At 45.4% G+C, this 14307-nt stretch overlaps 1 protein-coding gene across 1 annotated transcript; it reads right to left on the reverse strand.

The window, feature by feature from the left end:
- Positions 1 to 12470: 12470 nt before the first annotated feature.
- LOC120781790 lies at positions 12471 to 13520 on the reverse strand. Its single transcript, XM_040114014.1, has 2 exons — positions 13452 to 13520; positions 12471 to 13151 (listed from the first exon to the last, which is right to left on the reverse strand). Exons 1-2 carry the CDS (start codon positions 13518 to 13520, stop codon positions 12471 to 12473), a joined length of 750 nt encoding a protein of 249 aa, XP_039969948.1.
- Between the last annotated feature and the right edge of the window lie 787 nt (positions 13521 to 14307).

A 14307-nucleotide genomic window follows, 5' to 3' on the forward strand; every position in this document is an offset into this window, starting at 1 on the left:
GGCCCACTTCCCACTTACGTTCTTTAGATACCCCAGGGACACAGGGTTTTTTGCGAGGATACGCCTGAAATGCACTGCCGTTATGGCTTTATGTCAACTTCAGTAAGATGAAGAAGGTAAATTAACTTAAAGACGTTAAATTAATGATTTAAAGCAACTAAATATCGACTGCTAAATGTGTATATACAAGAAAATCGACTTTTTACCTGAATATGAGATTATCGAATTTTTCCAAATGCACTGCCGTTATGGCTCTATGTCAACTTCAGTAAGCTGAAGAAGGTTTGTTATCTTAAATATGTAAAATTAATGATTTAAAGCAATTCAATATCGACTGCTAAATGTGTATATACAAGAAAATCGACTTTATACCTGAATATAAGATTGTCGAATTCTTCCAAATGCACTGCCGTTATGGCTTTATGTCAACTTCAGTAAGATGAATAAGGCTAATTAACTTAAATATTTGATGTTAATGATTTGAAGCAACTCAATATCGACTGCTAAATGTGTATATACAAGAAAATCGACTTTATACCTGAATATGAGATTGTCGAATTCTTCCAAATGCACTGCCGTTATGGCTTTATGTCAACTTCGGCAAGATGAAGAAGGTTAATTAACTTAAATATGTCAAACTAATGATTTAAAGTAACTCAATATCGACTGCTAACTGTGTATATACAAGAAAATCGACTTTATACCTGAATATGAGATTGTTGAATTCTTCCAAATGCACTGCCGTTATGGCTTTATGTCAACTTCGGTAAGATGAAGACGGTTAATTAACTTATATATGTTAAACTAATGATTTAAAGCAAATCAATATCGACTGCTAAATGTGTATATACAAGAAAATCGACTTTATACCTGAATATAAGATTGTCGAAATCTTCCAAATGCACTGCCGTTATGGCCTTATGTCAACTTTAGTAAAATGAAGAAGGTTAATTAACTTAAATATTTGATGTTAATGATTTGAAGCAATTTAATATCGACTGCTAAAGGTGTATATACAAGAAAATAAACTTTATACCTGAATATAAAATTGTCGAATTCTTCCAAATGCACTGCCGTTATGGCTTTATGTCAACTTCAGTAAGATGAAGAAGGTTAATTAACTTAAATATGTTAAATTAATGATTTGAAGCAACTCAATATCGACTGCTAAATGTGTATATATAAGAAAATCGACTTTATACCTGAATATAAGATTGTCGAATTCTTCCAAATGCACTGCCGTTATGGCTTTATGTCAACTTCGGTAAGATGAAGGATGCTAATTAACTTAAATATTTGATGTTAGTGATTTGAAGGAGGATGGAGTCATGTGTAGAAGTTCACGCAAATGAGGAAAGTTCTTTGATCGCCATTCACTTGGGAGTGGCCAGAAACGATTCTTTTACACATGGCTCAAGCAGCTCGATACTTCCGGTCTTTGACCAAGTATCCTCTGGGTAGCCTAAGAACATCCGTTCGAAGGCGAGCTAATGTGAGAAGGCGAAACATCCCCTACATAGGGTTGTGCGCTGGGTTTGGGACCCGCCACGTAAAAAAACACCCCCAATGAAAAGGAAAACACAGCCTCGGATGAGAGACCCCCCTTTTGATGACGGCAATGGCAAACGAAATAAGGACTACGATTTGGGGGTATGCACCTGGAATGTCCGGTCCCTTAATTGGGAAGTTGCCGCTGCCCAGCTGGTCGATGTCCTCGTAAAAACAAAGGCTGACGTCACCGCCGTCCAAGAAATGCGATGGACGGGACAAGGACAGAGACGAGTAGGTCCTTGTGACATTTACTACAGTGGCCATATAAAGGAGCGCAAGTTTGGTGTTGGATTCGTGGTGGGAGAGAGACTTCGTCGCCGAGTACTATCATTCACTCCGGTGAATGAACGTCTTGCCACAATCCGCATCAAAGCGAGGTTCTTCAACATATCGCTGATCTGCGCCCACGCTCCGACGGATGAGAAGGACGATGTGACCAAAGATGCCTTTTATGAGTGCTTGGAACGCACTTATGAGAGATGCCCCCGCCACGATGTCAAAATCGTAGCTTGGCGACTTTAACGCCAGGGTGGGCAAAGAAGGTATCTTCGGCACTACGGTCGGTAAATTCAGCCTCCACGAGGAAACATCCCCAAATGGGTTGAGGCTGACCGACTTCGCCGGGGCCCGAAATATGGTTATCTGTAGTACTAGATTCCAGCACAAAAAAATTCATCAAGCTACCTGGCTGTCTCCGGATCGAAAAACTACAAACCAGATCGATCATGTTGTGATAGACGGAAGACACGTCTCCAGTGTTTTAGATGTGCGTGCGCTCCGAGGTCCTAACATCGACTCGGACCACTATATTCTTGCAGCTGGTACGGCGAAGAGTGCCGTGTCGTAGCGGAGAGAAAACAGTCTGCCTACTTCGCAACGTTACAATCGACCACAATACGTGCGGGATGGGATAGATACCGAGAGTTGAAGAGGGAAGCGAGACGCATTTGCAGACAGAAAAAGAAAAATGCCGAAATGCGTGAGTATAAAGAACTTGACAAGCTGGCCGACAGGGGTAATGCTTGAAAATTTTACGAAAAAATGCGGAGGCTAACAGAAAGTTTCAAGACCGGAGCATTCTCTTGTGGAAAAGGTGATCTAGTGATCGATGCCCAAAGCATACTAAAACTATATAGGGAACACTTCTCCAGCCTGCTGAATGGCAGAGAATGCACAACGCCAGGAGAAGGCGAACCCGATTCCCCAATCGATGACGATGGAGCAGACGTCCCCTTGCCCCACCATGAAGAAGTTCGAATAGCAATTACCCGCCTGAAGAACAACAAAGCGGCGGGGGCCGATGGATTACCGGCCGAGCTATTCAAACACGGCGGCGAAGAACTGATAAGGAGCATGCATCAGCTTCTTTGTAAAATATGGTCGGACGAAAGCATGCCCAACGATTGGAATTTAAGTGTGCTATGCCCAATCCATAAAAAAGGAGACCCCACAATCTGTGCCAACTACCGTGGGATTAGCCTCCTCAACATCGCATATAAGGTTCTATCGAGCGTATTGTGTGAAAGATTAAAGCCCACCGTCAACAAACTGATTGGACCTTATCAGTGTGGCTTTAGACCTGGAAAATCAACAACCGACCAGATATTCACCATGCGCCAAATCTTGGAAAAGACCCGTGAAAGGAGAATCGACATACACCACCTCTTCGTCGATTTCAAAGCTGCTTTCGACAGCACGAAAAGGAACTGCCTCTATGCCGCGATGTCTGAATTTGGTATCCCCGCAAAACTAATACGGCTGTGTAAACTGACGCTGAGCACCACGAAGAGCTCCGTCAGAATCGGGAAGAACCTCTCCGAGCCGTTCGATACCAAACGAGGTTTCAGACAAGGCGACTCCCTATCGTGTGACTTTTTCAACCTGCTTCTGGAGAAAATAGTTCGAGCTGCAGAACTTAGTAGAGAAGGTACCATCTTTTATAAGAGTGTACAGCTGCTGGCGTATGCCGATGATATTGATATCATCTGCCTTAATACCTGCGTCGTTAGTTCTGCTTTCTCCAGACCGGACAAGGAAGTAAAGCAAATGGGTCTGGCAGTGAACGAGGGCAAGACGAAATATCTCCTGTCATCAAACAAACAGTCGTCGCACTCGCGACTTGACACTCACGTCACTGTTGACAGTCATAACTTTGAAGTTGTAGATAATTTCGTCTATTTAGGAACCAGTATTAACACCACCAACAATGTCAGCCTGGAAATCCAACGCAGGATTGCTCTTTCCAACAGGTGCTACTTCGGACTGAGTAGGCAATTGAAAAGTAAAGTCCTCTCTCGACGAACAAAAGCCAAACTCTATAAGTCGCTCATAATTCCCGTCCTGCTATATGGTGCAGAGGCTTGGACGATGTCAACAACTGATGAGTCGACGTTGCGAGTTTTCGAGAGAAAAGTTCTGCGAAAGATTTATGGTCCTTTGCGCGTTGGCCACTGCGAATATCGCATTCGATGGAGCGATGAGCTGTACGAGATATACGACGACATTGACATAGTTCAGCGAATTAAAAGACAGCGGCTACGCTGGCTAGGTCATGTTGTCCGAATGGACGAAAACACTCCAGCTCTGAAAGTATTCGACGCTGTACCCGCTGGGGAAGCAGAGGAAGAGGAAGACCTCCACTCCGTTGGAAGGACCAAGTGGAGAAGGACCTGGCTACGCTTGGAATATCCAATTGGCGCCACGTAGCGAAAAGGAGAAACGACTGGCGCGCTGTTGTTAACTCGGCTATAATCGCGTAAGCGGTGTCTACGCCAATTAAGAAGAAGAAGAAGTGGTCACGTTTCGCTAACATTAGTTTTGATAATAGCATTAATCATTACTATTTTATATATAAGATCCAAATGTGTAACAAGAACTGTGACTGTTCCATTTGAACTTCCAGTTAGACATAATTAAAAAATATTAATAATAAAACATAATATACAAGTAAAGTTAAGATACAACTTTGGCCCCTGGCAGAATGTTCATAAAGATATGAACATGAAAGTTTTGTAACCTTAAGATAGAATTATATACACAAAATTATATTTTTGACACAACTACATTAATACATAAAAATATACATGTAAACAATAAATTACATAAAAAGTATATACAGTCCACTAAATGTCAAGTGCAATGGTAAGTAACAAAATTGTAATATGAGACTTGCTCATAAAAATGTGAAAATCATTGCACATAAAAGAAATTTCATAAATTAGAGTATACATAATACTAATATTAAAATACAAAATATACATACTCGAAATATTAATGCACACAAGCAACAGATAAGAAAGTATCAAGCGTGTGTACGTATGTGTATAAGTGCGTTAGATGCACTAATCTAAAAAAACTATAAAATATCAATGCGTTGGTATCTAAAAAATGCAATAAAAATATAATACCTATTTATGCACACTAAGCATACACACATATACATACATACATAGTTAAGAAATTAGAATTAAGAAATGTATTGAGGGAAGAAATTTTAATAAAGAAAAAAAGTGAACTCTCACAGTACAGACTTAAGCAAAGACTATCTTAATCTGTACACCGTAAGTTACTCGGTCACTCCTCTGAAACCGCAGTTCGACGGTTTCAGGCCCTGGAGAGAAGGACATTAAAAGATCCAGAACTTCGTAAAATGTATCTGGACTTTATGAATGAATATAGAGCATTGGGTCACATGAGCCCAACGAACAATAAGATCCCGAGTGAGCCACACTACTTCATTCCGCATCAATGCGTTTTAAGGCCCGAGAGCACAACAACCAAATTACGTGTTGTATTTGATGCCTCGAGTCGAACTTCAACTCAAATAGCGTTGAATGAACTTTTGATGGTAGGTCCAACCATCCAAGAACAGTTATACTCAACTCTTCTTCGTTTTCGCTTACATAAGTGTGCACTAACAGCGGACATTACTAAAATGTACCGTCAAATAATTATGCATGAAGAAGACAGAAATTGTCAGCTTATTGTGTGGAGAGAGCATCCTTCTGAGCAAATTCAAATTTTTCGTCTTAATACCGTAACATACGGCACTGCGCCTGCTCCATTTCTCGCAACACGGTGTTTGCAAATGCTCAGTGATGCCAATACAATGAAATATCCACTCGGTTCATTGGCCATCAAAAGAGACTTTTATGTTGATGATTTATTAACAGGGTCCGAAAATTTTGAGTCTCTAGATCTTTTGAGAAGTGAGGTAATTCAAATATTAAACTCGGCCGGATTCACCTTAACGAAATGGTTTTCGAACCACCCTAATTTTTTCGACAGTGATTGCACTGAAAAGTCATTAAGCTTCAATGACAAAAGTTCCACTAAAACGTTAGGAATCCATTGGTTGCCGAAAGAGGATTTGTTTCTATTTGTTTTAGATGACAATTTTAATGATCTGCGAGCTACTAAACGAAACATATTGTCAGTTTCTGCTCGCCTTTTTGATCCTCTTGGATTACTAGCCCCACTAGTCACCAAAGCAAAAATCTTATTACAAGAGCTTTGGATCCAAAAACTAGATTGGGATGAGTCGATTGTATTGCGCCTTGACACTAGCTGGCAGAACTTTAAATCCAACCTAATGCAGCTCTCATCGATAAGCATTCCTCGTTACGTAAACGTTGAGTCGAGTGCTATCTGCCAAATACATGGCTTCTCCGACGCCTCAATAAGGGCGTTCGGATGCTGCATATACATACGAAGCCAATCTGCTAGTGGTATTAAATGCATGCTGCTTACTGCAAAGTCTAGAGTGGCTCCGCTGAAGACCAAATCTCTTCCGCGTCTTGAGCTCTCGGCAGCACATCTTCTTTCGAAATTATGGTCAAGAGTAGCGCCTATGTTGAGTCGACATTTCGAAAATATTACATTTTGGGCAGACTCTGAAATCGTTTTACATTGGATTAAAACACATCCATCTTCACTACAAACCTTCGTCGCAAACAGAGTGCCCGAAATCCAAGAGTTGACTGACAAAGTACATTGGCGACATGTGCCATCGAAACAAAATCCTGCGGATCAAGTGTCTCGGGGTTGTAACGTGGACGAATTGAATAATTCAATATGGTTTGGCGGTCCACAGTTCCTCCTAGAAGACCCTGCATTATGGCCAATTAATAACCACTTCCAGCTCTCACCAGAAGACGAAGCATTAGAGAAGAAGAAAACTACATTTACATTAATTTCGACTGCTGAGAAAAATTTAATATTGGACCTCATTGAAAAATTCTCTTCTCATAAAAAATTGCTTCGTGTGGTCGCATATATATTACGATGGATAAGACGATCACCAAAATCCTCCATGGGATAGGATCTGACTTCAGAAGAGCTAAACTTGAGTTTTCTAAAAATTGCACAGGTGGTCTAACATTCAGAATTTTCGGATGTTATTCAAAAATTGCATAAAGGTACCACCCTACCCGCAAACTTGAAAAAACTCAACCCGTTTTTGCATGAGTACTCGGATATGTCGCTGTCATTCAAATTAATCCGAGTAGGAGGTCGCCTATTAAATGCACCTCTCCCATACGATGCCAAATTTCCGGTTTTATTAAATAAAAGTTCGCACTTCGTTATAACGTATTTACGGTTCCTGCATTTTCGAAATCACCACGCTGGAGCTAAAGCGTTGGTTGCGCTTCTTCGAGAACGCATATGGCTAATTAATGCCCGAGAAGCTTGCAGTAGAACCGTAAGAAACTGTATACATTGTTTTCATTACAAGCCGAAGTTGCAAAACCAAATAATGGGAAATTCGCCAGTCGAAAGACTTCGAGCACTACGGCCCTTTCTTATATGTGGCATAGATTTTTGTGGTCCGATATACACAACTCTAAAAATACGCGGTCGACCACCCGTAAAAACATATATTGCAGTTTTCATTTGTTTTACGTCCAAAGCAGTACATTTAGAATTAGTTTCGGACCTTTCTTCTAATTCATTTATTCTCGCCCTAAAAAGGTTCATTGGACGCCGGGGAATGCCGACGAAGATATTCAGCTACAACGCCACCAATTTCGTCGGCGCCGATCGCAAGCTGCGCGAGCTGAAGGAGGCGTTTCTGGCAATGGGTCCAGAATTGAGGAGATTCGCAGCAGACGAAGGGTGCAGCTTCACCTATATACCACCAAGGGCGCCGCACTTCGGCGGATTATGGGAAGCCGCGGTGAAGTCCGCCAAACACCATATCGTTCGCGTAATCGGCAACGCGTTACTCACAGCAGAGGAGCTAGCAACACTGTTGGCCGAAGTGGAGGCCATCCTCAACTCTCGTCCCCTAGTACCCCTGAGTCAAGACCCCAACGACGGCGAGGCGTTAACACCGGCGCATCTACTGATAGGATGCTCCCTGCGAGCATTACCTCCAGAGAAGGTGCCAATGGACCCAGTTCGTTGTTGCAAGAGATGGCAACTTGTTTACTGTCTCAAGCAACAGTTCTGGCTACAGTGGTCCAAAGTTTACCTGACGGGCCTTCAGGAACACAACAAGTGGCTACACCCCAAACGCAACATGCAGCTCAACGACCTCGTTCTCGGCCACGAGGACAACGTGCCACCGCAGCAGTGGGTACAAGACGGCGAAGCAAGAGGCGAGTGCGAGTCGCAGACGTGGCGACTAAGGCGGGCACAATTAAGCGTCCCATACACAAGCTGGCCTTGCTTCCAATGGAGGTTGAAGGAAATTGATCCTGTCAAGGTGGCCGGTGTTGCGTCAAGCGACATATCTTCAAATTTATACTTAAAATAAAAATAATAAATGCATTGTGAAATATGGAATTATACAAATTATAAAATATTGAATTATTAAAAATTAAATTAAGAAAATCTATTATAAAATACTTATCTTAATAATGCATTCATAATGTCAATCTACTACTTACCTTAATACTTACCATAATCTTTTACAATATTTAACGAAAGTTGAAGAGTTATGCTTACCCCTTTTTTAATACATATTTATATTACCACTAGTTTAAGCCGTTAGTTTTAAGATCTAGGCTTAGCAATTAGATTAAGTGAAATAAAGATTCTATTGTAATTGAACCGTATAACCGAACGCACGCGTTTTCATTTTTATCGCATTTTTCGTGACAGGCAATTAGGCTTATTGACTTTGTTCGCGCATTCGCAAGTTATATGTATTATCGCTTCTCAAAAACGCTTGGAGAATTTTGAGCAGCTATATGCTATAGTTAACCGATCTGGGAACAATTTCTTCGGAGATTATGTTATTACCTTAAGCAGTAATCCATGTCAAATTCCGTGAAGACACCACGTCAAATGCGAAAGTTTTCGTACAAACCCTTGATTCCGATCGATAGGTTTGTATGGCAGCTATATGCTATAGTTAGCCGATCTGAACAATTTTTTTCAATATTACATTATTTCTATAAACAATAACTCATACCAAACTTCGGGAAGATATATCGTTAGGTTAGGTTAGATGGGTGATCATAGATCGCACGTGGACTAGAAGTAGTCCTTTGTGAAGCCATTAAAAAAATAAAACTCCCATGTTCGGACTTAAAGATCGGCGAAACGCTTCGTTGCCAATACAAATTTGCAAAGGCGCATAATTTCTACGCCCGCCAGTTCGGTGAGATGGCTGAAGGTATGCGCCCCCAAGTGTCTCCCGAAAGCGGGGCAGTCAAGAAGGAAGTGCTGGCTAGTTTCTACCGCATCTTCTTCCAAACAGCTTCTGCATGCGGCGTCCGGTAGAATTCCCAGTCTTACAGCATGTATGCCAATAGGGCAGTGGCCCGTCAAGAGCCCCATCACTAACGAGAGGCTGGCCTTACTGAGGGCAAAGAGATCATTAGATCTCCTGCGATCTATACTGGGCCAGAAGGCTTTTGCGACAGCGCAGGTACCAATGCTGGCCCAGAGTTGACCAAGAAGCCGAGAGGCCCAGATATCCAGTAGTAGAGCACAGGAGGATGCGGGAGCACCGACCCGTCCCCATTCTACCGATAACGATTCTAGGGTGCCTTTCCTTGCTAGCTCATCAGCTTTGCAATTACCTGCGATTCCGCTGTGGCCGGGCACCCATACGAGTCTTATAGTGAAAGCTCCAGCCGCCAGAGACAGTGATGCCAGACTCTCTTCGACCAGCCCTGAACGCACCGTGAATGAGTTCAAGGCTAGTATCGCCGCTCTGCTATCTGAGTGAATGGTCACTTCTCTGAAGGTAGACACGCTCCGGAGGAGCAAATCTGCTGCCACCTTCATGGCTGCGACTTCCGCCTGGAAGACACTCCAGTAGTCGGGAAGTCTGAAGCTGGATTTAATGGAGAGTTCCCGAGAGTAGACCCCTCCACCAACCATCCCCCCAAGCTTTGACCCGTCCGTAAAAAAGCTTATTGCCCCTTTCTCCAGCGGCTTCTTCCCTCCCAAACCTCCTCGTCGGTATATGGGCAGTGAAGGAGCGCCGAGTTCGATATGGCGACTCAATGATCCAGATGATCCGGTATGAAGTCAAAGCTTGTGAGGATACCCGCGTGTCCAGATACACGCTCTATTAGGAACCCAGATTCCCTGAGCCTGATGGCTACTATTGCGGCCCATACACCTTCCAGCAATGTCCACCGGCGTTATGTTTAGGAATTGCATTGAGTGCAATGGTTGGGGTGGACCTTAATGCACCGCATATACTGATGAGCGCGGTCCGCTGAACGCCCTCAAGCTTTTCTTGCAAGTGGTGGTCTTCTGTGAAAGCCCTCAACCACATAAAGACTCTTTCCTCAATATTCGGCTTCCATGAAAGTTTCTTATCCAGGATGAGCCCTAAATACTTCACCGTATCCGCCGGTTGCAGGCGAACACTTTCCATTTGCGGCAAAGGTGCCGCAGGGATATTGTATCTTCTACTAAATAAAACCATTTCTGTATTATTTGGATTGATGGCGAGTCCACTTCCGACCGTCCATTTTGTTACCACGCCGAGATATCCCTGCGTCAACTCATACACGGTGCTAAGAAAACCTCCTTTCACCATAAGTGCTACATCGTCTGCATAGGAAATCACCCGACAGCCAAGATCCTCTAGTTTTTTGAGGAGGTCGTTAACGATTAGGATCCATAAAAGAGGAGAGAGAACCCCACCCTGAGGTGTTCCTCTGCTCACATTCCGCCGCGCACTCGCGCTGCCCCATTCTGTTTCGACCACTCTGTCGCACAAAAGACTGAAGATGAGGTGCTTCAGATTCGATTCAACCCCAAGACCATCTAGAGCAGTTATGACTCCGGCAGGACATTGTTGAAAGCTCCCTCAATATCAAGGAAGGTTCCAACAGCGAAGTCCTTAGCCTCAATTGCTTCCTCAAGCCAAGATACAATAGTGTGCAGAGCAGTGTCAACTGACCTCCTTTACGATACGCTAGCTGCGCTCCTGATAGATAGTCTCTCGGAATATGCCTTCTTAGATACCAGTCCAACAGTCTTCCCAACGTTTTTAGTAAAAAGGAGGAGAGGCTGATGGGCCTGAAATCCTTGGCCGTGATGTGGGAGCCCCTGCCAGCTTTCGTTATGAACGTAACTGTGACTCGTCTCCAGACCCCCGGGATGTAACCTAATCTGATGCAGTTCTCATAGATCGGTGCCAACCAGCCGCATGATACCTTAACAGCCTGCTGAAGCTGCGTTGGTATGATGCCGACCGGTCCCGCGGACTTGAACGAATTTATCGCCCAAGTCAAGTGTCGCTCATTCAGAAGGTCGACAAAGGCCGTGCAGTGCAACGCTCAGAGAGATACCTCCGCATAGGACGTGTTACTAGGGAAGAGAGCATCAAAGAGCATCTGAAGTGTCTCTTCACTGCTCAGGGCCCACTTCCCACTTACGTTCTTTAGATACCCCAGGGACACAGGGTTTTTTGCGAGGATACGCCTGAATCTAGAGGACTCGTGACAGCGCCTTTCACTTTTTCACAGAAGCTCTTCCACGAGGTCCTCTTAGCCCTTCGTAGCTCGGACTCGTATATCGAGAGTCCTGTTTTATACAAGGCTCAGTCGTCAGATAACGCGCTCCTACGGGCCCTGTTAAATAAGCGTCTACAGGACGCCCTAATTTCCGAGAGTTCCAAAGTCCACCACTGAGGCTTTCTTCTGCCCTTCGGTGTTTTCAGTGGACAGGAGCTCTCCAGTGCATTGATGCACGCCGAGCTGAAAACTTCGACCCACCCATACGCTACATCGGCGGTGCCCAACTCGTCCATCCTCGGTGCACGTGGAAGAGTTTGCCGAAGCATCCTGCGATAACCTTCCCAGTTCGCGTTCCTGGGATTTCTGAGGGATTTTCTAGGCGGACCTTCTCCGCCCAGACTAAACCCGATGGACCCGATGATCAGAAAAGGAGTGGTCATCGAGGACCCTCCAGTTTGAGATCAGTGAGGCAATCCCGTGTGAGGCCAGGGTGAGGTCGAGAACCTCCTCCCTGCTTGCGGTCACAAAAGTAGGAGAGTTTCCCCTATTACAAACGCAAAGATTTTCGCTAACAATGAAATCAAAAAGCGACTCACCTCTCGTGTTGGTGTCCGAGCTCCCCCAGGTCGAGTGTCGCGAGTTGGCGTCCGAACTGATGATGACACCGGCACCGTTCCGGGAGGCTTCAGCCAAGGTCCTCCTTAGCAAAAAGGAAGGTGGCTCCACCTCATCGTCGTGAGGCATATAGGCGGAGATCACCATGTCAGCGTTGCTAAAATTAGGTAAAAGAAATACCGTTAGTTCGTTTCTGACCAGTATACAGGCCCTATTTCTACCTGCATCCTTGGCCGCCAGCAGCTTATGGCTCTTCGTCCTCAATCCAGAGATTCCGTTGCTAGTTAGCACGGTTCCTGGACCAGGACCACATCGGCTTCGTCTTGCTCCAGACGAAGCAGTAGACTGGCGGAGGCCGACTTTGCGTGATGGTGGTTACTTTGGAGAAATTTCATCCTTCAAACTCTCCTCTATGAGCGCCAGTTCAGCGCTCAGGTCGTGATCGACCCTCACCTCCTCAAACAATTGCTCAAGGCTGAAGACGGAGTCGCCGATTGACGAACCGCCTCCAGAACTCGCCACGTCCGAGAGGTTTGGGTCGTTTTCCATTTTCGTTTGATCATCCGTGACGCCCTCTGTCTTCCCCCCAGCATCTGCAGCTTGGGTGCCATCAGCCCTGGAATCCGTCGAGAGTACTTTCAGCACTACCATTTCGAACCCATAACTGATGGCTCCCTTCGTTTTGCTGAGAGGACCGATGGACTCCGCGTTTAGCATTATCAGCGCCTGCCGATATGGTTCATCGGTTCTCTCAAGCCGTATGACCCTCCAGTCGTGCGCGGAAAGTGAGGGGTTGCAGTATCGGAGGATTTCCTCGATCTCCTTTGCAGTGGACTGTTCGGCAGGCAGCCAGACGCGAGCCCTGGGGCGAAGAGGAAGATTCTCGCAGTTCACGGCCTCCAGTCTGGCTCCCTTCCAGACCTCCCCCACCAGAGAAACTGCCTTTTTATATAAGATGGCTGATCTTTCATCGGCACATCTGGTCAGCTTGTGCAGCCCATGGTGCCAACCGGCACTTATACATTTTGGGGGTGGCCCAGGGTTTTCCTTTACCACCTTGAAGAAGATTGAAGAGATAGCCGCAGCTACTCTCTTTCACTCTTCATGGGAGATGGCACCGTCCTCCCTGCTGCGGTCGAGCACACCAAGTACTCTTGCGTCGGCACTTTTTGCGATTTCGCTGAAGGTTGGCGCAGCCCCCGTTCGCGGTTTCTTACCAAAGGGTTTCTCCCTCATGCGACCTTTGCCGCTTAACCGCTGGTTCAGTTCTCTTTGTCTCGAGTCGTGTCCTATTGGTCTCGGTCTCGCTCAACCCCTCTTGGCCCACTCAAGCGTGTTAGCATGCTTCTCAGTTACCTGGCCAACGTGCTTACCACCGTAGCGTTCCACTATTTTTGCCGCTAATCGACGGTCCGACTTCAGCATCCTAGCCAAAGCACCTTTACTAACGTCCCCTGCGAAACCCTTCATAAATCTAGCAGAAGTTTCCCTGCTAGTATTGGCGATTCCGCCGTGTATGAAGGCTCCACCCTTCACTACCTCCTTCTCTGGCGGGTTTGCGCCGGATTCCCTTATCTTGATTCCTACTGAAGTCTTGGTCTTGTTGCTGCAGTTTCCCAGCGACGGTTTCGTCGCCCCGGGAGTAGCAGCCTCGCCTGGGACAGATCTGGGTGTCGATTTCGACGTCCCCTCGCCTCCCTATGTCACCTTCTCGTCCGTGTGTTGGTTCGATGTGTTCATTCTAAAAGGGTCCACACTCAGAGCCGATATCCGTCCCCCGGAAAAGTATTCGCCTTTTATGGTCCCAAGGTTATCTCAGTGATGAGGCCAAGGCGAGGGTTGACGTACGCCTTATTGGGCAGTACGTTCCGAGCCGACCAGCGTAAAGAAGGAGTCCTCTCAACTTACACCTACCACGCCAACTTAACGACGACGGGGGGGGGGGGAACGTACTCCGAGGCCTGCCAGGGTTTTAACGGGACGGAGACAGTTTCGACATTAGCCCGACAGCCATTTCTGATGCGTGTCGCCCCATCATACTCAGGTGCCAGAATGCCGCCACCACCAGCCCAGAGTTCCAACAGATCCAAAAAGTTTTCCTATTCTAAAAACCAGTCCGATGCCAAAAGTCGTCTCAAGGAGTTGAAAGGCCATGAAGGCCGCAGGCCATTTAGCGTTACCCAGAATGCACCAGCGTGGAGGCGGCCTGCAC

This window comes from Bactrocera tryoni, unplaced genomic scaffold, assembly GCF_016617805.1.
Source record: "Bactrocera tryoni isolate S06 unplaced genomic scaffold, CSIRO_BtryS06_freeze2 scaffold_7, whole genome shotgun sequence".
In the NCBI taxonomy this organism is placed as follows: domain Eukaryota; kingdom Metazoa; phylum Arthropoda; class Insecta; order Diptera; family Tephritidae; genus Bactrocera; species Bactrocera tryoni.

Coding starts and splice junctions, on each gene's coding strand:
- LOC120781790 (XM_040114014.1), bottom strand. CDS start 13,520: ATGCTGAAGTCGGACCGTCGATTAGCGGCAAAAATAGTGGAACGCTAC. Junction 13,152..13,451: donor GTGGTAAGCACGTTGGCCAG/GTAACTGAGAAG, acceptor ATCTTCTTCAAG/GTGGTAAAGGAAAACCCTGG.